The sequence below is a fragment of the Doryrhamphus excisus genome, linkage group LG16 (assembly GCF_037039965.1).
Source record: "Doryrhamphus excisus strain RoL-2023G ecotype Guam linkage group LG16, RoL_Dexc_Guam_v1.1, whole genome shotgun sequence".
NCBI lineage: Eukaryota > Metazoa > Chordata > Actinopteri > Syngnathiformes > Syngnathidae > Doryrhamphus > Doryrhamphus excisus.
Window position 1 is genome coordinate 6,735,480 of NC_136372.1, and position 23,793 is coordinate 6,759,272.

The 23,793-nt window shown below is 41.2% G+C and overlaps 1 protein-coding gene across 1 annotated transcript; it reads right to left on the reverse strand.

Moving 5' to 3' along the window:
• Positions 1–5: 5 nt before the first annotated feature.
• Positions 6–23,734, reverse strand: mosmoa (modulator of smoothened a). Its single transcript, XM_058049330.2, has 3 exons — positions 22,787–23,734; positions 7,212–7,424; positions 6–769 (listed from the first exon to the last, which is right to left on the reverse strand). The coding sequence occupies exons 1-3, from the start codon at positions 22,890–22,892 to the stop codon at positions 585–587; spliced, it is 504 nt and encodes a 167-aa protein (XP_057905313.1). The 5' UTR covers positions 22,893–23,734; the 3' UTR covers positions 6–584.
• Positions 23,735–23,793: the final 59 nt, after the last annotated feature.

The following is a 23,793-nucleotide window of genomic DNA, read 5'->3' on the forward strand; positions in this document are numbered from 1 at the left end:
ACCCCCCTCCCCCACCTCACACACACACACACACACACACTTGGGGTCATATGATGTGACAGGCGAGCGCCGACCCTGCTTTCATTCATTTACACTCAAAATACTTCTGTGGAAAGGCGAACACAAAAATGTACAACAACAGAAATGAAACAACACACAACTGAAATAGCAAAGAGGCCCAAAAATAGCAACAAGGGCGGCCGGTGACTGTGTGTGCCAAGGGTGGGGCAGGGCGGGCGTCAGCAGGTATTTTGAGGGCTCGAGTGGTCCTCAAGAACTGTGTGTGCCAGCATTAATCCCTGCAGTTGCCATGACAGCGGCACAGAGAAACCCACAGAGAAGTCAGTGGGACAGGTTGCTGGGACAGCTGCCCCCCGCCCCCCAATCCGAGACTCTTCCTCGCCCCTCTGATGCCCACTTCTTTGTGTTGTGATGTATTGTCATCTTAGCAGTTCAATACATCATTAGGTCCCAGAAACTCGCCCAAATTTGTCATCCCGGTCGTTATGAGTTCTGTAAAAATCCCTTTTTTTTGTCAGAGCCTCATGGGTCTTTTGTCCAGAGGCGGGCACCCGTGAAGAACCTCAGCCCGGGAGGCAAACCTTGCCTGCAAACAGCAGTCCCACTATCGTGAAGAAGATGGAGAGGACGAAGAGCACATAGGAGGAGCCCACCACCGTGTTGTTGGGAAGCTTGTACGGTTGGCCTCCCACCTCGTTTATGTAGAAGCCTATGGGGAAGATGAGCGCCGCCATGCAGAACAGGATCACTGGAGGGAGACACAAAATAGATAAATGTAGTATCTCACAGAAGCATGTCACCTCTCACTTTTCAGCAGCCATTTTTCTTACACTAGTGGTGGGCAAAATCGTTCATTTCAGTGAACAGGATCATTCCGGTTCATTCAGTTAAAAGATCCGTTCAGTTCGGTCAATTGATCGTTAGCCTGTGATCTCCCCCAGTGCATTGACCTGGTCAGCCGTGTCGAGTCAGTCCGTTCACTCGTGTTCACGTTCGTTTTGACTCAACAGCGCAATAACACGAGATGACGTACCTTGAAATCTGAAGTATTATGACAGCCCTACGGATCTGAGCGTCTCAGCACCCCGGTCTGGCGTTACGACGACACCCACCCCCCACACTCGGTCCGACGCTGAGATCGTGCTGTACCCCCCACCCCTCCTCCCTCCTGTTCAACGCTGTGATCCTGTTGCACTCCTTGTAATATAAAATTACAGTTGGAAAAACAAAAAAATATAAGGTTTTTAATGGTTTGTACTATCTTGAGGTGCATTAAAAACAATAATAAAAATAGTGCTGTGTCAGTCATGAATGAACGGCTGACGAGTACATACTACTATTGCCTGTCTTATCCTATTGTCGCGCATTGCTCTGTGGGTGCGTGGGGTTAGCTGCATAGCCGAGAGAATGAACGAGTCAGAAAGACCGAGACCGAGAGATTGCTCGGCCTTTCCATCAGCTAACCCCACCCACCCACAGAGCGATGCACGATGATAGGATAAGACAGGCAAGCACACAGATAGTCCCGCCCTGCAAAAGGAACGGTGAACTGACTGTTTAGCCAATCAAAAAAAAGCAACTGAATGGACTGAACGGGTATTTTAGGGTCAGTGACCTCGTTCATTCTGTTCACAAAAAATAACTAGTTATTTTGACCCGTTTGACCAGTTTGAATTTTGCTCCTTCACACGCTCACGTTTTTTTTTTAAAGTGTATTACTGTAATTTCCGGGGTTCATGCCCTAAATTTTTTCTTCACGCTGTGAACCCTTTGGCGTATATGCTGATGCAGCTAATTTATGATCATGTTCTAATCTTGCGACATCTTGTATGCTTCAGATTAGACAGACACCTTCATCATGGAAAGCACTGGAAGAAATGAATATGATGCAGATTTCAAGTTAAGGGTGATTGACCTAGCATCTTTTGCCCATGTCTGCCAGTGGATCCTGATAGCATGGGCTTTGAAAGATGGGACAACTGCTCGATGGAAAGGACAAGCTCAAGGGCTAATTGCCTTGAGAGAAAAGAGAAAATTGAGAGCGGCGACCAAGAGACTGACAACATGTGTGATGAAGGAATTATGAGGCTGTTCAATAATGACAAGGCTTTCATTTTTTTTTTTACTTTTAGAGTACTCAAAATGCCATTTGACTGAATACGCTTATATGCTCTCCATTTTGTTGCATTTTCCTGGTTTCAGTTTCAAGTTCAGTCCAGATAAATGAATAGATATTATCAATTTCTCAAACACAGTCAAAAACACTCACAAAATACTCACAACATGTAGAATAAGAGGATTCTTCTCTCCTATTGTATTACATTTCTGGGCAATATTCTACAAGATATAAATGGTCACTCATTTGTCTTCATTAAAAGACAGGGCGGTATCATCAATCACTGTCAAAGGATTAATTTGGGGAATCTAATTTGATACAAACATCTAATGTACAATATATCTCTTGATCATTTAACATGCTCATACATGAACCGCATCGGGTTGTTTCCTTTCTCAAGCGCACTTAAAGGCAGCAATTAAATTGGATAAAGCCCAAATCCTTCTCGCACAAAACCCATCCTTAAGCATAAAACCAGTGTCCCTCAGTCCCACACTAAATGTTACTCCAAAGACGTTAAATAAGCTCTCTGAACCACTTCAGGTTGATAACAGCATTAAATTCCTTAGCAAGCTTAAAGGATGAAAAGGAGTAATCAAATTCCAAGCTTTGCAAAGAGGCAGGTTCAACTACTGTTTATTTACTCAAGGTAAGCCGGATGCCAAAATAGCACTGTAACCGTTCCCTAAAAAATGCATCTCTGGGTTATAGCACTCAAGCATTTAATCCAAATGCATTTTCAAGCATCTTTTCTCAAAATGCTGTGGAGTATGTGTGCATGATTTAGTCAGTGGAGTCATGGTCTGCATCAATATGCTCCTCATTAAGCAAATTTATTGTTTAGGGAAGGCATTTTATGGCTGCAATCTACAACATCTGGCTGTTAACCCCACATCTGTTTGGCAAGCGGCTAATATTAGTGGTCATATAAATATTGCGATAACTGGAGGAGATTGTAAAGATGTGATTTGTACTACAAACAACAACAGATGTTGCTTTTCTCTGAACGCACTAAACTATTTTAACCATCCTCGACACGTGACAATGGCAGGCAGACCTTAAGTCAGACTGGGACGACGTGTCGACGTCATCGATGACATCGACACAAAAAATACGTCGACACAAGAACGACTTCGTCGATGCGACTTCACTCAGAATTAGTGGTGGGCAAAACCGTTCATTTCAGTGAACAGGATCATTCAGTAAAAAGATCCGTTCATTTCCGTCAATTGATCTCCCCTTGTGCATAGACCCGGTCAGTGGTGTCGAGTCAGTCCGTTCATTCATGTTCACGTTCTTTCCGACTCAACAGCTCACCAACTCTGCTGCGTCGGTCATGAACAAAACGGCCGGCGGACTGAATGGGTATTTTATGGGAGGTTCATTTGTTCACAAAAAAAGAACTAGTTCTTTTGACCCGTTCGTTCACGAACGCCACACCACTACTCACTAATCAAACCATGGCGGCGGCCACGGCAAAAAGTTTCAGTGAGTCCAACCAGAAGAAAAGATTGCGTAACAAAGTATCCAAAGTATGGGAATACTTCACGCCAAAAGGTAATGATGCGGTGGTTTGGTTTTTTATGCAAAATTGACGGCGGTCGAATGATTAGCGCGCAGACCTCACAGCTAGGAGGACCAGGGTTCAATTCCACCCTCGGCCAGTTTGCATGTTCTCCCCGTGCATGCGTGGGTTTTCTCCGGGTACTCCGGTTTCCTCCCACATTCCCACAAAAACATGCTAGGTTAATTGGCCACAGGTATGAATGTGAGTGTGAATGGTTGTTTGTCTATATGTGCCCTGTGATTGGCTGGCGACCAGTCCAGGGTGTACCCAGCCTCTCGCCCGAAGACAGCTGGGATAGGCTCCAGCACCCCTGTGACCCTCGTGAGGAAAAAGCGGTAGAAAATGAATGAATGAATGAGATGGCATATCACAAAAGCACGACGGCGATGCACCAGCATCTATTGAGGAACCATCTATTATTTTTATTAGTATTATTCATGTTATTATACTTTATTGGGCAGATCATTTAGAAATATATATTTTATTAACCTCTGCATGTGTTTGTGGTTTATGTTTTCAGGGACTAATCAGGGACTTTCAGGGATTAATCGAAAACTATTTTATAGATTAATCGATTACAGAAATAATCATTTAACCCAGCCCTAACCTTAACCCACTTTAACCCGACTGTTGTTGATTGTTAGGCATATTAGGGCCACTCTACTCCCACGGGTCACACCCTAAGGAAACCTGAGTGTGTACACTGAAATAGCCTGTGTGGGTCATACAAAGCTTTCCATTCAGTCCTAGTGGCAATGAGCCAGTTTGACTACTGGCTAGACTGGCTACCTTCTGCAGCCCCCCTTCATCACCTGCTTGGCCCACATGAATGGCCACCTCAGCGACTTTCTAACAAATTTACTTGATGCTTGTCTTTTATAATGGCGTCTATCCAAATCCTCAGCTATTGATGTCCACAGAACGCTTATGCACTAAGATACTGATGGTTCTTAAGACTAGTATCCAGCAAGCCATACGGTTATATTTGGTTTGGTTTTAGTGTGTCTTGGATGATTTTTTTAAAGTTTCATCAGGGGTCATCAAAAATGATGGCTCCGGATAATGCTGAGTTGATGACTGACATCATTTTCCAAACTCGACAAATCTCTGTCACGGCTCAATAGCCTAAACTCATGTTATGATGTTTGTTGCGAGATAAAGTACAGTGTATATATATCCTGTGCACAGACGGCTAAACAAGTTTCAGACAACAGTTATATGTTTTTTAACATTATTAGAACCCTCTAGACCAGGGGTCTCAAACACACAGCCCGCGGGCCAAATGTAACCCGCAGGACACTAGTTTGAGGCCCCCGCCTTGATATGAAAGTTTAATGTTAGTGCGGCCCGCGCAAGTTTGATATGGATGCTGTATGGTATCATGTACCCAGAAAAAATTATTACGTTTGATTAAGGTTCATGTTAAAGGTTAAATAACTGTTAATAGTTATCCTCCCTATCCGTGTGGAAGTGGTAAGTTTTTGGCTATTTAAGTTTAAAAGAAATAACTTGAAGGCTACCGTTTAGGTCGCTAACTCTCTAGTTTGCGAGTTAGCATGTGTCTCAAGACCCGGCAGTTGCGCAATATGTTGTAAATAAAAAAAGTATAAATGTGACTATAGTCGTGTTTTGTCATGTCTACAGGGCTCTAATTATGCTTTGTTAATTTTAATCAGAAAAAAAAATTATTTGTCTACCCACCAACTATATGTGGTTTCTTAAGTTTTTATTATTTGCTGTTTTATTATTATTATTATATTTATTTATTACTGATTGATTGATTTTCTTTATCCTTGATTTGTTTATTTATCACCTTATTTTGTGCAGAAAAATAAAAATTAAGATATTTGAGAACAGTGGAATGTTTTATCAGAGCTTTTCTTGTAGAAAATCGGAACCAAAGCACTGAAAAAGTTTGTATATTTTTCTGTTTTTAATAAATGCGTTTTTTAGGGGTTTTTTTGGAAAGCCTGATGCGGCCCAGCCTTGCCCAGACCCTAGCTCCAGTGGCCCCCAGGTAAATTGAGTTTGAGACCCCTGCTCTAGACATTGAATAACACACCTTTACACTTAGTACACAATACAGTAGACATTATGGTCTCACTTTACAACAAGGTACACAAAACACTATACAGAATAAAGAATAAAACATAAATTAGACATAATATATATATACACACACACATCAGGTGTTGCCAGGTCAGTCTACGATAAGCGATAAGGGAACGATAAGTTCCCTGTTGTTTTGGGTTGATTTTCAGAGAACTCGAAAAGACAAAACCTTCTCAAATTCTTGTAAACACCTCTGCAGGTCCAGCGGATGTGTCATATATACGGTATAATCCTGTCATACTCTTTCACACCAAAAAGGTGTGATGCTCAAGTTCAGCCACCTTGAAAGGACAAACAAAACAATTCCAGCTGGATGCCTTCTCATCATTGAATCTTAAAATAGAAGGTTGACTCTGCCTCTTCCTGGATGAGAACAACACTACTGTATCTTGTTCCTTTTTATATAACAAAAATATTGCACCAGTTGTATTTTCCCTGTTTGAACCACAAATCATTATGATGCATTAACGCCGTGAGGAAATAAATGTACTATTAATACACCTTGTGTCTATTATGACCACCAGCAGCATAGCGGGAAAAGCGATTGCCATGGCAACAGCTTGCTTTTTTCCCTCTGGGTGTGATTGTTTAACAATGGCTAAAAATGCCTTTGAATTTACCTGAGGGCGCACATTTGTGTTCGCTTAACATTTTACGTTTGTAGAACTGTGTGGTTCTTGGTTTCGATATTTGCATTTGGAACATTAAATAGCAGCTTTTTTTTTATTTCGTCCAGCATGCAAATCACAAAGCTGGCAAGTGGGAGTCTGTCAAATGCACCACACAAAGACGTCAGCGTCATAAAAATGCAAAGTGCACTCTGAGAATACAACGGTGCATTGTTGCATCCAAGGCTATGCTACAGATTCCACGGTATTTAAGCCTGCTTCAGGCTGTCTAGCCCCTAAGCTGAACGACCAATTAAAGGCTATCCTCCCACACACAGCCTTATGAAAGTGGCCTTGACAAAGAATCAGATGGCGATGTTTATGTATTCTAGAACTGTGTTTAGAAGAAAAACAAAGAAGCGGTGATGTGCAGACAACAACAAAAATAAACACAGTAGCTCACAAGGCAAAAGCAGCATTTTGTTTTGATTATTCAGCTGCAGGCAGCACAAGAAGTGACGCACGTAGGGAAAGAAAAATACAAAAAGTAACGTCTGTATGGTTAGCATATCGCAATAAACTCCAAAAACAAAAAAAAAATACTGTGTAGCGATATACTAAAGCAGCACAGACAGTTGTGTAAAGGTTGTGTCACGGCGTATTCACTGAGACGGAGCAAAGTGGGGAAAGATTTGGGGAGGAAGGGAGGTAATATGCTGACAGCGAGTCTAAGCGAAGCAAAACAGCTTAAATCAAAGTGAATGCGCTTATTGTGGAGCTCACTTACTGCCGGTAAAGGCAATCCAGCGGGCGTATTTGGTGGCCTCTCGGCGCCAGTGCGATGCCACGAGGAGTCCACAGGTGACGGTGAGGGAGATGATGCCCATGATGATGAAGAAAAGCGTGGTGACCCACTCAGGAGGCAGCCGTGGAGGGATGCAGGTTCGGTCTCGTCCGTGGATGGTCTGACATTGGCGGACTAGACCAACTGTAAGAGCACCTGGATGGAGGAAGTACATTTCAATTCAACTTATTATTATGCCTCTGAAATATTGATATATTTAACAATGCACATACACAAGTGTATTGTATATAAATATCCTAGGAGGCTGAATATATTCCAGCAAGTTAAAATAGAATGGCAAGCAGCTACAATTCCAGGAATCTGTGTCTAAAATAATGACATGAGCCTTAAAGGGAAGACCAAAGTGCGGCACCACTGCTGACAGTGACACAAGGCAGGGACAGGCCCAGAAGGAATGGAAAGGGTTCTTTAATTTGCCACAGATACTGCGTCTGCTCAGGGGGGAGGGGGGAGGGGGGTCTTTTCTCCACAGCCGTGGCTCCAATTATACCAGTGAAGGACAGGTGCACTTGCACTTCCATAGTCAATGTTGGCAATGGGCACTTGATGATAGCTCTTTGACCATTAAAAGGCAGGGCACCAAACATTTGAATATCTTGGTAGCATTATACCCCCCCCCTTCCTGTTTTGCTGATGTAACACGCACTAGTTATGTTTGTTGTCAGCCAATAATAGCAATTTGGCAAAGTTTAGCTCCAAACGTTAGCTGTTATTGAATATATTGCCTTTTAGCATTGCCTATATTACTTATTACTATGATGTTAGGGAAAGTGGAGGTCCACTGTGTGGAAATACTTTGTCACGTCACTGTGGTACTGACTCTAACCAACATCCCTCTAAATTTGTCTTCCTCTTGCACATCTACGTCACAACATGCTTTACTGGCACCGATACAGCTACTCCAGACATGGTTTCATTTTATTTGAACATGCATTATGTTGGCTGCACTGAGGAGAAGTGGTTAGCATGCAGGGCTCACAACTAGGACACCCGAGTTCAATTCCACCCTAGGCCATCTCTGTGTGGAGTTTGCATGTTCTACCGGTGCATGCGTGGGTTTTCTCCGGGTACTCCGGCTTCCTCCCACATTCCAAAAACATGCTAGGTTAATTGGTGGCTCCAAATTGTCCATAGGTATGAATGTGAGTGTGAATGGTTGTTTGTCTATATGTGCCCTGTGATTGGCTGGCGACCAGTCCAGGGTGTACCCCGCCTCTCGCCCTAAAACAGCTGGGATAGGTGCCAGCACACCCCATTTCCCAGCGATAGAAAATGAATGAATGAATGCATTACGTTACAATTGAATGCATCACATAATCAGTTCACAGTTCCACATGTCCAAAAGGAGTAGGAAGAAGCAAAGCTTATTAAATCCTACCCCTCCATCTGGTACTTTTACAATCTGTAAATGTTACATTTGCTCCCTTCCTGCCTTTCTGATATTATTATTTTTTTGACACATATTGAAGTATAAGGTGATATAACCATACAATGGCATGATGGGAACAATAGTAACCGTCAAAATAGTGATATATATATATATAACACAACATGACTGGTTCAAGACTCTTCATCCTTGTATTTAGCAAACATCAACCGCTTGTATTGGATGACATTTTTAGGTAATTGGTTATTGTTAGCTTTATGCATTATTTTAGCTGTTTGTTAAGTTAAGTATTTGTGATTTTAGAAATCAGTATTTTTAGTATTTTGATTTTAGTTTTTATGTTCTGTATAGGCGGCATTATGAATTATCCTTACTGACCTTTTTTGCAGTACACTTAGCCAGTGCAGATTGCTTTTATATTTTTTTTTATCCCAAATTTCCACACAATAAGTAAGATATGTTGGAGAAATAACAATAAAGAGAACAATAAAGAGTGCGGAGTGATTTCTGATTGAGATCAAATTTTGCCTTGTTCAATATTGAAATATTTCTTGTGTGTACTGTGTGTATTTGTAATTTTCATCTATTGGGATCCCCAGAAACTTATTTTCCCTCAGCCTTTCAATGTCTACACCGTGGATGAGGGAATTCAATTAGGCTGCGTCCTCAAGGGGAATTTCGAGCTGACTAAGCAAAAGCAGATTAGTGCAGTACACACTTGATGCCCGCTGGTCCTTTTCGATCAGCGGTTTAGCTGTCACACATAATTACCAAATGTAATCAAATAATGACCAGAGAAGCAATCATCCTGCATAAGAATTTGGCAAAGTAGAATCGATGCTTTCTGAACGGCCTTGGCAGTAAGCAATGTAGACCACAAAATGATTGTAATGACGATAAAAATACAACAGGTTATAGTGTACAATGTTGTCAGCCATTTTTAACCCTTTCATAGAAAGGGCAAGGAAATCAAATGGTGGCTCTGAAGGTGGCAGATATACTGTATACATGAAACAAAAATAAGGCTCAGTTTCTTCGCTGTTGTTGCATTTGAAAGGATCAAACCACATTTATTCTGAATGCACCCTTTAATGTCATATTTGTATTGGATACACATGGCAAGGGAGCCCATTTTGGAAAGAGCAATTGTTGGGGTGTGGTGGGTTCTGGCCGTGGAGAGGAAATCCTGCCCCTTTTATAAAACCTGGTGAAAGCACTGCTTCTACTGCAACAACAAAACACACTGACGGTTCATCCATTCATCTATTTTTTAATGCCGCTTATCTTCATTAGGGTGGGGGGGACTGGTGGGTGGTTCAATAGCAGCTCTAACTCTACTGTTCAATTTGGTAATGGTAATGGTTTTATTTCATTTGAACATGCATCAGATTACAATTGAATGCATCACATAATCAGTTCACAGTTCCACATGTCCAAAAGGAGTAGGAAGAAGCAGAGCTTATTAAATCCTACCCCTCCATCTGGTACTTTTACAATCAGTAACTGTTACATTTGTTCACTTCCTGCTTTCCTAATATAGTTGATGTTTTTTTTTGTCATGTACCAAAGTACAAGGTGATATGACCATCCAATGACATAATGGGTACCATAGTAAGTGTCAATATGTAAGTGATATGTATAGCACATCATGACTGGTTCAAGACTCTTCATCCTTGTATTTAGCAAACATCAACTGCTTGTATTGTTTCTTGAATTGGCTCATCGTTGTGCATTGTTTGAGGGTCTTACTCAATCCATTCCATAGTTTGATTCCACATACTGAAATGCTATGGCTTTTTAACGTAGTCCTAGCATATAAGTGTTTCAAATGTAGTTCTTCCCTGAGATCATATTTCTCCTCTCTTGTAGAGAAGTATTGGATGGCATTTTTAGCTAATTGGTTATTTTTAGCCTTATGCATTATTTTAGCTGTTTGAAGATGAACTATGTCAGCAAGTTGAAGTATTTGTGATTTTAGAAATAAGGAGTTAGTATATTCTCTGTAGGCGGCATTATGAATTATCCTTACTGACCTTTTTTGCAGTACATTTAGCAAGTGAAGATTGCTTTTATAGTTATTAGCCCATATTTCCACACAATAAGTAAGATATGGTAGAACCACAGAGCAATAAAGGTGTGGAGTGATTTCTGATTGAGAACAAATTTTTCTTTGTTCAATATTGAAATATTTCTGGCCACCTTATGTTTTATATTTGTAATATGAGGTTTCCAGCTCATATTTTCATCATCATTTGTGTTAAAGACTTGTGAAACAACACTTTTGGGGGTCTTGGAGGTCACAGCTCCAGACAAAAATGGCACCTGAATGACTCATATGCCGTTTTATTCTTGAAGGCGCCCTTCTATTACAGAGTAACCTTGGCCAAATTGAAGAGCAGAGGGACCATGAGAGGCCAACATGTGCTGAGAACAGGAGAACATTAGGCTAAAGTTTTTTTTTTCTCCCTTTTTGCACTTAACAGCACCGCTTTACGACCACTTCCACCAGAATCTGCTGGTCTCCTGCTGTTTCACTAGCTCTCAGTGGAATGTCTGCCACTCGGAGGGTAGACACGCAGCACAGCACGGGGATGACGCCACGGAAAACAAGCCAAGCTTGATGTTTTTGTGGCAAAACAGCGTTTTTTGTTTTTTTTGCTGAGCACATCCACACACAGCGTGTTTATGTGTTGCTTTGCAGTGTACCACTCATACCACTTTGCACTGCTGGTGCTGATTCGGTTCAGAGCTGGAGTTGATTAGGTAAGGACAATTCCAAGGTATCCTGGAATTGAGAACATGCAGTATATCACAAGTGAAATTTACAGAGAATGAAATGTTTTCCTTCAGGAGACTTTCCAATCGAGAGGACATTGTCTGGTGGAGCTCTAGCAGGGTTACGGCTTTTGAAATATTTCTTCCCAGTCGGCGAGCGGAAAGCAGCGATTGAGAGAGTTTTGTCATCTAGTCCGATGAATTCAATTATTTTTCCCGTTATTTACTTAGCTGTCACACACATACGGGCGAGTGTTGCCCAGCGACACAATCTGTGTGCCTCAAAAACTCACCATACACGTACTGGATCTTCAAATGTCGTATTAAATTAACGCTTTGTAAAGTGACATTTCCATGTGTGCGTAAGAGGGGGGGCTACTACACTACATTGCAAACAAGGATATCTACAGGCTGCAATAGTGCATCCCTTGCATCTAGCACTATAATACAGTAGAAAAGGAATACATACTATACAATACAAACTATTCATTTCCAAGCACAGTGACTAAATGGTGGATTGTGCACATCGTGGGTCAAAGGTGAACTAAACAGGTAACAGTCAGACATCTCCTGCATGACATCCCCGTCTCTCATTTGCTAGCCAATTTTCCCTATAGAGGCCTTCTAACCTCTGTGCCCCCATGGTGTGCCCTGTAGCCCTGCAATTAACTCACTGGCATCCAAAAAATGAGGCTCCCCATGCGCTGGCCCAAATAAGAGGAAATGACGGCAGTGAATTCTCATCCTCAGCATGGCGATGCTATCATTAGTGGGTAGTGGTGTTGGTAAACTCTCAGCGGGTATGTTCACAATAGGAGTTAGCCTCTGTTTCTTTGTACCACTTATATTGTGAAGCACATTTTTGTTTATCTTATTTTTAAAATGTTATATAAAGTAAAAGTACTCTGGAGTTTACTGTTGACACTATAAAAATATTTTTCAAAGCTCCGTATGACCACCGAGATCCTTTCTGACGCACACTCAATTGGAATGTGTACAAGTGCCCTTAAAAGGTGCTTTGTAATGTATCAACAACTTCATCAAAACAACAACACAAAATACAGTATTGCTTTTAAGAAGCGATTGCAGTGAAGCAATAGACCATTAAATAACCTTTTCACTTCGCATCAAGCCTTCAAGCAATCCCCTCGGTGTGTAGCACAAATGCATCCATTACTGAGAATAAAACTAGTATCGGATTTTTAATTTAAAACAAAAAAGATCAGGGATGCACCTTTAAAACGCTGAATTGATGTGCTGTAAATGAACAGGGACGGAGCACCTGAAAGCCACCTTTCACTTCATGATGACCAATTAGAAACCAATAGCCTATTCAATGTCCAATAACATAATTGCAGACTATTTATATTGGATTTTTACACTTTAAACCTCTGACCTGAAGTCGGTGTTCCTAGCGTCACCACTCGATCAAACTTACTTAAGATTTTTCAGATCAGTTCGCTGTATAAGACTTCAAAGCCTGATATTGGCGTCCACTGCACAATGCCAATTCACTACTTCCTGAATCTGCACTCTAAGCATCATGGGAACTGTAGTTCTTTTCGTCATAAATTAGCAGCATGATTGTTTCAGCCACAGGGGCTCAAAGCGTTTGAAAAAAGTAGCTAGTCTGGAATTCATGGTACACACACTTTGTGATTATATTATTTATATTTTTTTCCTTTAATTTTTATAATGGGGCGTATATACACATTTTGTACAAACATGTAATGGTATAGATTTTTGTAGGTTTTATTTTTACAATGAGCAGTGGGTTATTTGACAACAGAACATGAAGATATTGACTTGGGAGAGTTAGTTTCATTTTATGCAGCGTTACATGTGTGTGTACATGCTCACAAGCAATTAAAGCGTTAAAAAAATGTGTTGTTATTGTGATTGTGGGAGATAGGTGCGCCGTGAGCTGCATACTGTGTTGTAAATTAGCACTACCGTTGGCGTTAATACGCCTTAAAAAGAGCAGTCAGTGTCGGTGTGACTATCAGGACGCTACAGCAACACGCACATCAAATAGATGAATGGGACTTTGACGAGTGGCTAACAACCTCGCCAGGTAAACAACACGTTAATTTATCTTCTAAGTGCTGCTTGCATCAACACATAAGAGATGCACGTGCAGAAGCAATATGGTAATTCCTGCTTGTGCTTGTTTTTGAGGCGTTGACTGAATAGAAGTGAACGCCACACTGCAATTGGTATTTGCTAGGAGTGGCAGCTGGAGGAGGCAATTAGAAACGGAAAGCAGTGATTCGCCGAGACCTTGTCACTACACCTCCGCACAGATTGCCATGGCAACTTCAAACTGAAAGCCCAAACAAGGACCTAGAGAGAATCGACCCATACGAGCGTAATTAAGGGTTAAAATGCAATCAGAGCTGGGATGCTCCAATCAGGGTTTCACGCTGCCGATACCCAATCATTCATGAGTGAGATCATCCGATACCAATACGATCACATGGATTACATGAAGTTTTACAGACTACCGTAATTTCCGGACTATAGAGCGCACCTGATTATAAGCCTCACCCACTACATTTTAAGAGGAAAACCGATTTTGTACATACACAAGCCGCACCTGTATATAAGCCGCATGTGCCCACATTAAAACATGTAAACATATGTGACGGACAGACCTTTTCATTTCATAAATCTAAGACACCACAACGGTCCTCCTTTGAAATCCGGAATTTTCTTTTTCGGTGGCGATTGTTTTTGCTTTCAGTCTGATCTGCACAGTCGAAACACCTCGGCCATCTGCTCTCTGTGTGTTCACCCAGTCTTCTAGAATGTTTTCCAGTTCGGGCCACCTGCTTTTATTACCTCTGAAAGCTTTTTTCGTCTTTTTACATTGCTCCAGTTCTTCCCGCTGCCGTTTCCAGCATCTCACCATCGATTCGTTTATGCCAAGTTTACGTGCAGCAGCTCTGTTTCCTTCTTTATCGGACATCTCGATTGCTTTTAGCTTGAAAGCTGCGTCATATGCCTTTCTTTTTGCATTTTCCATGATGAGGGTATGTTCACGCTAATTTAATTTATGCACAAGACAAGAAGTTGCAGTCTTCCTCGACGCATATATTCCACCGGTCTTAATCTTACCTTTTCTACTCGAAAGCCCCTGGCGGCCGTTAGAAAAATTACATAAATTGGCCGCATCACTGAATAAGCCGCAGGGTTGAAAGTTTGGGAAAAAAGTAGCGGCTTATAGTCCGGAATTTACGGTAGTTTTGATTCTTGCAGAAAATATGGGTGTTGCCGACCTTATGTGACACAGCACACGAGTAGCGATGTGCTGGTTACCTGTTTTTTTTTTTTACAGAAATCAGCCGATGACCGTGATCTATCCCTAGTACTGTACTGCAATATTAAGTACTGTGGCTATTTTTTTTTGTTTGAATTCCAAATGGTCTTGCACCAAACATTGATCGTTCACATTTACATTACAGATTTACTTGCTGCCAAGTTGATCAATGCATTTGACTGCTTCGAAATACAAAAAATATCCTTATATATTAGATTGATCAAGGTTTTGCATATCTGCAGCTTGCATAACAAAAAAAAGATAGGTAGGGGGTGGTAAATGATGCTGCTGAGGAGAACTTTGGGGGAAATAGTCTCATTTTGTTGCAGCATGTTCATGTAATAATCCGCCACCGCTCTTGGTTGGTAGTGTGAAGAGTAGGCAGCCTGTTCTTGGATATGATTTAGCAGTTTTTGGGCACGAGCGAGCGTAGAGTGATTCCGAGGTTATTGAGGCTCTAGGGAAACAACATTCACTTTAAGTGGCAAATGTAGAGGGCAGTCGTTAAGCGGAGCTGCCAAGAATCACAGTTTCTGTCTGCAGATTGCAGCAACAATGGCTTTGTCCTTTCAATGCTCAGCACAGGAAATCAGCTTGGAGTGTTAGTGCCTGAGGATATTGCATTGAAGTGAGGACAATGATGTCATGGATCACCAATCTGCCTTTGTGGTCACTCGCTGCACTTTCACCTCAGGTGTTTTTGGCTAGCTTGCTTGTGCAGAAGAATGTGCTGGGGATTTCACAAATCCATTTTGTGATGTGGTTTTGTTTATGCATGTGACAAAATGACATACTTGGCCGACCTCATTCAGTAACAGTAACATCATGATAGCACAACCAGTATTGAGAAGAATTACGACACAACATAAGCCACGTTTACATGGACCCAAATATTCCAATTCCATTCGGGTTAATTGCTCAAACAGAAAGAATGTAACCTTTGTATACATCTCATTCCGAAAGAAAAGTGCCAATCCGAATGAATATATAATCAGATTCACAGGGGTGCAATATTCCTTTCCCCAATCCGATTGAGGTATCTTGTACCCGCTCAATCGGAAAGTTGTCAGACTGCTTTCTTCTTTGTGGTGTTTTTCTTCTTCTGTTGTTTATTGGCGGTTGGCAAGCAGCTTTCGTGTGCATTACCGCCATCTGTGGAACAGAATCTAAACCCTTCTATACGCCATTCACAAGTCCAGTTTTATTAAAAAAGAAAATACATATCTATATAAAACTTGTGCCGAGCTTAATTATAAAATATTAGCAATATTTCCTGTTTCCGGGTGCGTTCTTTCAGCGAATGCTGAGATATGACGTAACACGCAGCGTGAGACGTTTTTCGATTTAAAAAAATGGAGGCGAGCAATCGGCACTGGACTGCTGCGGAAAGTTTGTTTTTGATTCAAACTAAATTTCAAGACTGGACGAAGGAAAAACTGGCAATACGGAGTTATTCCAACAAGTGAAAGAAAAACTGGAGGAAGTCGGTATCACGTGATGTTGGTGTTTACGTTTTACTGTGCATGCCCCATTGACTATTCTGGTTGATTATAGCGGCGCATGTAGACACGCCATTGGAATATTCCTTTCTATCTATACCAGGGGTCGGGAACCTTTTTGGCTAAGAGAGCCATGAAGGCCAGATATTTTAAAATGTGTATCTGTGAGAGCCAGCACACTTTCGTGAGCAGCGCAGTGTCTAATAATAAATCAAATACTTGTTGCCATTAATACAACTTCTGCTGCTGCATAATTTTGCACCATACTCAGTATATTTCATTCTTTTGGCCATCTTTGCCAGAAGGCTTGGTTCTGTAGCTTTAGCTAGGTGACTATTTGACTAAAGGAGGAAAGTTTATATTTACATGTTGACATCTCAATGACCGAGGCAGACTACCGCATTACCCAGTAATAATCGGGTTTTGGTGTTTGACCTGGAAAATATCAGGAAAGATGGATATGGTCGGCCGTATTGCAGTAGAAAATAGATGGACGAATTAAAATGCATAAAAATTGTTGATTTTTAATATTATTTTTAACAGTCATTTCTGTGATGTTTACTTTAAAATGTTAGCAAAAATACATTTTTATTGTGGTAAGAAATGCTTGAGAGCCAGATACAGTCATCAAAAGAGCCCTACCTGGCTCCCGAGCCATAGGTTCCCTACCTCTGATCTATACCATTGCTTTCAGAAAGATTCCATTCGGAAAGAGAAAAACTCCTCATGTAAATGTGGCTAGTATCACAGTTTTTGAAGAATACAGTAATAAATCATACTTATTTTTTTGGCTAAATTATGCAGAAAAATTGCAAAATTAACTAGAATACAAATACAAGGCAAGATGTATTAAAATTGTGACTATAGTCTTCTACATTGGTCACAACAGACTATAATAATAACATTCATTCATTTTCTACCGCTCTTCCTCACGAGGGTCGCGGGGGTTGCTGATTCAGAAAGAGAAAAACTCCTCATATAAATGTGGCTATTGTGACTGTAAATGACATTGTGGCGTCCCCTATGTGCTCAAAATGCTTTGCAGGACATGATGCTTCAAAAGCAGACGGACACCCTCTTATTCCAATACATTTTATACCATAAATAACTGATTTAGTTGGAAACTCATCAGGATGGCTTTGGTCTCGTACCAGGTACTGATCTGATAAGAATGTTGAACGATTACCCTGTATTCAAACATCTGGTTTTGATCAAATATTCCTTTACTTACATTAAAAAAAGGTAACCCTACAAAAACTAGCCAAGAGTTGTTATTTTTCATCACATTACTGTGATTCATACGGAAAATGTCAAAGCCCACAAATTCCTTGGCTTTATAATCAAGTGGCTGTATGCAATGAGCACAGAGTGGGATGTGTGTGTGTGTCAACAAGACCTGTCACAAACAGCATTCAGCATTCGCTTATGAAGATGTACAGTGGGTAGAGAACATAAACACACCTTCAAGCTGTAGCTGAAGAGTGAATTTAGTCAAATCCCACTTTTTTTTCCCATATTCATTCCAAAAGCAAATTTTGAATTGGGCTAACCAGAACCCAGACCTAACTGTGATAGAGTCCAGCACTTAGTCAAATCACATTGTCCCATGATGATGAACACCTAACTACCAAAGTAGTGGATAATAGTTGGATAATTGACGATTCATCCATTAATTGTTGCAGCTCTATTTGAGGCTTACAAGCTTAGTTTTATCCTCAACAGTCAGACAGTCTTACTGCTAGATATCCGTGCTACTTACACTGATTAATAAGAGTTTGAATACATTAAAAAGGGAGGAGAAAAATGAAAAATATGCCTTCAAAATAACTAGTCTCTTGAGTTCTTACCTAATCACAAATAGGAGGCGTTGGAAAACACTTGTTTTATCATGTAAACAGTTGATTTTAAATTTTGGCCAACATTCACCATCTTTATGTGAAACATGAATACGTATTTATTTCTCTTTTCTGCATATTCTAGTGTGAGAAAATTAGTTAATATGAGTAGCTAACAATGCACATCATTGAGAAAAACATATTTTTTATGACTGTCTCTTTAAAAAAAACAACTCAAACAACATTGCATGGTTGGATATACACACTCTGATCACGCATTAACACGTACACTGATAACAACATGTAATAGTTGAAGTATTTTGATGATTTAAAACCCAAACTTCTTTCCTAGGCCTACTTCTAATCAACAATAGCAGCATAGATTTAGCGACAAGGCTTACAATGTCCGCTCTCATTGGGATGGCTGTGTCTTCCAGCACAAGACGTGTGCTCCAGTCCTCGGGTTAAAAAAAATGCTGACGGCAAATGAGCATTTTATTCAGTGTTTGTAGCGATATGGAGAGTTAGCTATCCACTCTTCTGTCTGTGAATGATGCTGAAACTAGCTACGAGCAACTCATCGTGTTAGTTCACCCAATAAAAATTATTTCCCATGATGTCCGTTGTTAGCTAGTTTATATTAACTAGTTTTCAAGGGAAAGAATAAAGATTGTGAATGATGGGGAAATGTTTTTAAAAAGTGCAGTTCCCCTTAAACATGGGCGTGTTCACGATCTATATTCACTGTAAGCATCATCTTTTTGTTTTCTACCATATGTATCATCAAAACCAGCCAACTTTGGAGTGTTAAGTTGCTGTACGATGAATGTCAGACCAAAAACAAACTCTAATCAATGTACATCTTAGTATAACTAACATAATCTCCAGAATATGCTCAGAATGAGTGAAAAGAGCGGACTGGACAGAATTTTCCCCAACGCAAAGCACATCCAAATGAGTGAAAGAGATGGGGAAGTGACAGCTCAATCAAAGAGGAAGTTGGTCACTATTCTACTCACACTCTTAAACAATACCCACAGTACGGCACCACAGTAGTTCACCTTCTACTCTGGTGCAATAACGCAGAGATCTGTTGTCATGAAGTTGCATCTAATAATTCATGATGTGCAAATTGCTAATCCTGTGCAGCATTAATAATACTTTGTGGAATGTGAGTTTGTTGACGATGAAGCCCCCCCTGACCCAGATACTAAGCTGTCGTCCTACAGTAGGAACAAAGACATGCAGCTGTCTATCACAATGTTTTCAGGACAGACATGTGAATGCAGCACCAATCTCCTTAAATTAATCACTAAGGATACCATAACAACTAATTTCACTGACAAAGTAGTCGCTTAAAAAAAAAAAAATACAGTCGTGGCATGCTACTAGTTGTCACTATCAATGATTAACCAGCTTAATGTTTTTTGCGTTTAAAACGCTGTGACAAGTAAACAAGCAGACAAAGTAAGATAGCCAGTATTTGTATGGATTAGCTGATAATCAAACATCATATGCTCTGGAAAATCATTGCAAGACAAGAAAAAAACATTAAGATCATCCCATACTATGTTGACTCTCACTACAACAACTAAAAATCTAATTATTTCGCCTTTGACATAACTGAAGTTAGTTTAAGCAGGTGTGTTTTTCTTGGTTTTTCTCTTCTGTCTGCATCACTGCGTCTCAACCATTTATGAAGGAGGCATAAAAGCTGTATATAATCATGAAAAAAATAATCTAGCTATCTAATTCTATTGTCATGCAATGACGTAGAAAACAAAGAAAAGCAAAATATCCAATTAAAACACACAAAATTAATTCCGATTCATCCTGGGTGCAAGCCTGGAGTTTGTTTTCCATACAAAAGACGATAACAGGGTGGTTTGATGTGCGTGAGTGACAGGCGCAGCATGTTTTTACCATCCATTATACTATTTTGGTGGTAATTGGAGGGAACCCGGAAACGTCGTCTTCATGCCATTGTGGAATGTTCTGTATAGCTTCTTGTAACTTTAATCCAAAATGACAACAACACACAAGGGATTTGGGGCATCGCATGCCTTGATGCGACAAAACCCATATTTGAAGCAGCAACTGTCATAATTCGGGTTGAATTTTGCTTTCTTGTCTAACCATTAACCTCATTGGCCTGGGATGGGGGGGGGGGGTTTAACCCCCCAGCAGTCCTAGTGAGAAAGCTGAGTATCTTTGACCCCATGGTGACATCTAAGTAAAATATGTCATAAAAAAATATTTTTAAATCAAATAAACCACATTATTTCCAAAGTGGATATACACTAATCCCTTGATTATCCTGGTTAATTGGTTCCAGACCCAACTGTGAATTTCCACAAAGTAGGATTCCTTCCTTAAAAATGGAACACAATCTGTTTACTATCCTTTTTAACAATACTACACACATCTAGGCGTGAAATAACAGTCACCTTACCCAATATAGTAGATTTACATAGAGAAAAGAAGCCATTTAAGATTTATATAAAATTTGTGTTTGTGTGTATTGCAAATGTATGGAGGACAGAAAGTGATGGGGAAGCGTACCCCGCCCACTTTCCTTCACACTGCACAGGTGTTCCAAAGCCAAAACAAACATGTCTGCCGTGTGGAACTTACTTGACATTTGTGAGAGTGATATAAAATTGGAAAAACATGCCAGGAAAAATATATATTTTTGGAGGGGGGTGGGGGGTGCAGCAGCATACTCAAAAGCTTTAATTTAATATGGCATTTGATGAACAAACACTTGACAGAGTATGGTGAGTTTTCGAGGCTCACTGTACAGCCGTCAGTCAAATGGACACTCACTCCTACGTATGTGCATGACAGTCAGAAGGCTAAGCAAATAACGGGAAAAATAATTGAATTAACAGGAGAAGATGACCAGCCTCTCTGAGCTGTGGAAGACACCGGGTTTGCCGACTGCTCTCTCACTTAGAGCCCACCTACGTGCTACTGGAAGTCCACCAATGTCTTCATCTCGCATCCAAAATCTCCTTAAAGAAGGCGTCTCATCCTCTGTAAGTTTCACCAGTGATATATGCTGTCTTGAAAAAGTCAGTCAAATATCTTTTGGTCTATGTTAGGATATTATGGTTCCTTTTAACATTTCATACAGCCAATAGGGTGCAGCCATTTAATTACCTATTTTTAGGGCCCTGTCTGCTTATACGTATACTCATCATAAAGAAACTTAAAATTTGAGTGGTCGAGTGGTTAGCGCGCAAACCAGGGTTCAATTCCACCCTTGGCCATCTCTGTGTGGAGTTTGCATGTTCTCCCCGTGCATGCGTGGGTTTTCTCTGGGTACTCCGGTTTCCTCCCACATTCCAAAAACATGTTAGGTTAATTGGCGACTCCAAATTGTCCATAGGTATGAATGCGAGTGTGAATGGTTGTTTGTCTATATGTGCCCTGTGATTGGCTGGCGACCAGTCCAGGGTGTACCCCGCCTCTCGCCCGAAGACAGCTGGGATAGGCTCCAGTGAGGAAAAGCGGTAGAAAATGAATGAATGAATGTTATTATTGTAGTCTGTTGTGACCAATGTAGAAGACTATATTCACAATTTTAATACATCTTGCCTTGTATTTGTATTCTAGTTAATTTTGCCATTTTTATGCATAATTTAGCCAAAAATAAGTAAAATGTATGCATTTTTTTTAAACAAATAGGCCATGTTCAGTCATGAAACAGAATGATTTATTACTGTATTCTTCAAAAACTGATACTAGCCACATTTACATGAGTTTTTCTCTTTCTGAATGGAATCTTTCAGAAACCAATGGGATAGATAGAAAGGAATATTCCAATCGCGTGTCTACATGCGCCGCTATAATCAACCAGAATAGTCAATGGGGCATGTGCAGTAAAACGTAAACACCAACATCACGTGATATCGACTTCCTCCAGTTTTTCTTTCACTTGTTGGAATAACTCTGTATTGCCAGTTTTTCCTTCGTCCAGTCTTGAAATTTAGTTTGAATCAAAAACAAACTTTCCACAGCAGTCCAGTGCCGATTGCTTTTAAATCGAAGAACGTCTCTAGCTGCGTGTTAAGTCATATCTCAGCATTCGCTGAAAGAACGCACCCGGGAACAGGAAATATTGCTAATATTTTACAACGCAGCTGGGCACACGTTTTGTATAGATATGTATTTTCTTTTTTAATAAAACTGGACTTGTGAATGGCGTATAGAAGGGTTTAGATTCTGTTCCACAGATGGCGCTAATGCACACGAAAGCTGCTTGCCAACCGCCAATAAACAACAGAAGAAGAACGCAGTCTGACAACTTTCCGTTTGAGCGGGTACAAGATACTTCAATCGGATTGGGGAAAGGAATATTCCACCCCTGTGAATCTGATTATATATTCATTCGGATTGACACTATGAATGTGAGTGTGAGTGTGAATGGTTGTTTGCCTATATGTGCCCTGTGATTGGCTGGCGACCAGTCCATGGTGTACCCCGCCTCTCGCCCAAAGACAGCTGGGATAGGCTCCAGCACCCCCGCAACCCTCGTGAGGAAAAAGCGGTAAATGAAAATGAATGAATAAAATGTATATACTTTTTTATATTGATTTTGTCCCCGGTGGTCAGAGGTGGTTGAAAAACCTCTGGTAATTCAATAATAGGTGATAAAGGTGAGGGTTTGCTTTGTTTACCTGCCGATTCTCCCGTGTTGATCCAGTCTGGGTTTGCAATGCTGGCTATTGCAAAGATATCAGCTGCCAGAAAGAGGCACCCTGAAATGATGGTCAGTTTATCCATATCTTCTTCATCCAATGAGGTTATAGAGGACGTAGGGTGAGATGAGGAGGGAACTCAAATCTGACCCCCGCGATGAGGGGGACAGTGGGCCGGCTGTTGTCAGTCTAACCTCGCCCCCCCTTGCTCTCAGCGGGAGCCCCGTGTTGTGCTTCCACTGTGCATTTTTTGCAATGTTGTTAGCTCCACAGAGCTTGCAGCTACAAAGACGCCACACACCGAAGCATCACATCTCAAACGGCATACCCGGAAGGTCAAAGAATAAGCTCTCACGGCGACCTCTTTTGTTGTCCTCTGGGTGCGTTTAGCAGCGGCGGCGGCAGCATCGGGCACGGCAGTTGTGGCTAGCAGGCGGCTAGCTACTTCCCAGATTCGGGATCGGTGAGCCGAGCTGCGGCCCGTAGGCTGCTCGACGGCCGAGACCACGACTGGGTTAGCATTTCACACACACAATCCAGGAGTAGAAGAAGCCAAGCGATGGGGAGTATCCGTGTTTTGTTTGTTTGTTTGTTTGTTTTTATGCCAAAGTCCGATGTTAGCCCATCACCGTCTCATTGCTCCGCTGGAACAGCATCTGGTACTCCCTGCGTTTTGTTTAGCCTCCCAGCCTCCCACCCTGTTCTTCTCTCGGACTGGGGAGGGGGGCAAAGAAAAAAAAAAGCGACGTTAAAGGTCCCAAAGTGTCCGTTAAAATTGTACCGTTGTTATCTGGCTGCACATCCACACGTCCACCGTTAGCCGAGCCTCCCGTTCTGCCTAATGGCATCAGACGAACATGAACACCCACTTGATCCCCACGCAGGCTAACGCACACACTGGCCGTTGTTTTCGCGTCCTGGAGGGGGCTTCACTCTCGCGATATTACCTTTAAAAAGTGGGGGGTCTTGACCTGGGCCGTCGTATT

Excerpts from the sequence above, each read along its gene's own strand:
- mosmoa (XM_058049330.2), bottom strand. The coding sequence starts at position 22,892 with ATGGATAAACTGACCATCATTTCAGGGTGCCTCTTTCTGGCAGCTGAT. Across the intron at positions 7,425-22,786 it reads CAACACGGGAGAATCGGCAG|GTGCTCTTACAGTTGGTCTA; the intron begins GTAAACAAAGCA and ends TCCTCCATCCAG. Across the intron at positions 770-7,211 it reads CTGGATTGCCTTTACCGGCA|TGATCCTGTTCTGCATGGCG; the intron begins GTAAGTGAGCTC and ends GTCTCCCTCCAG.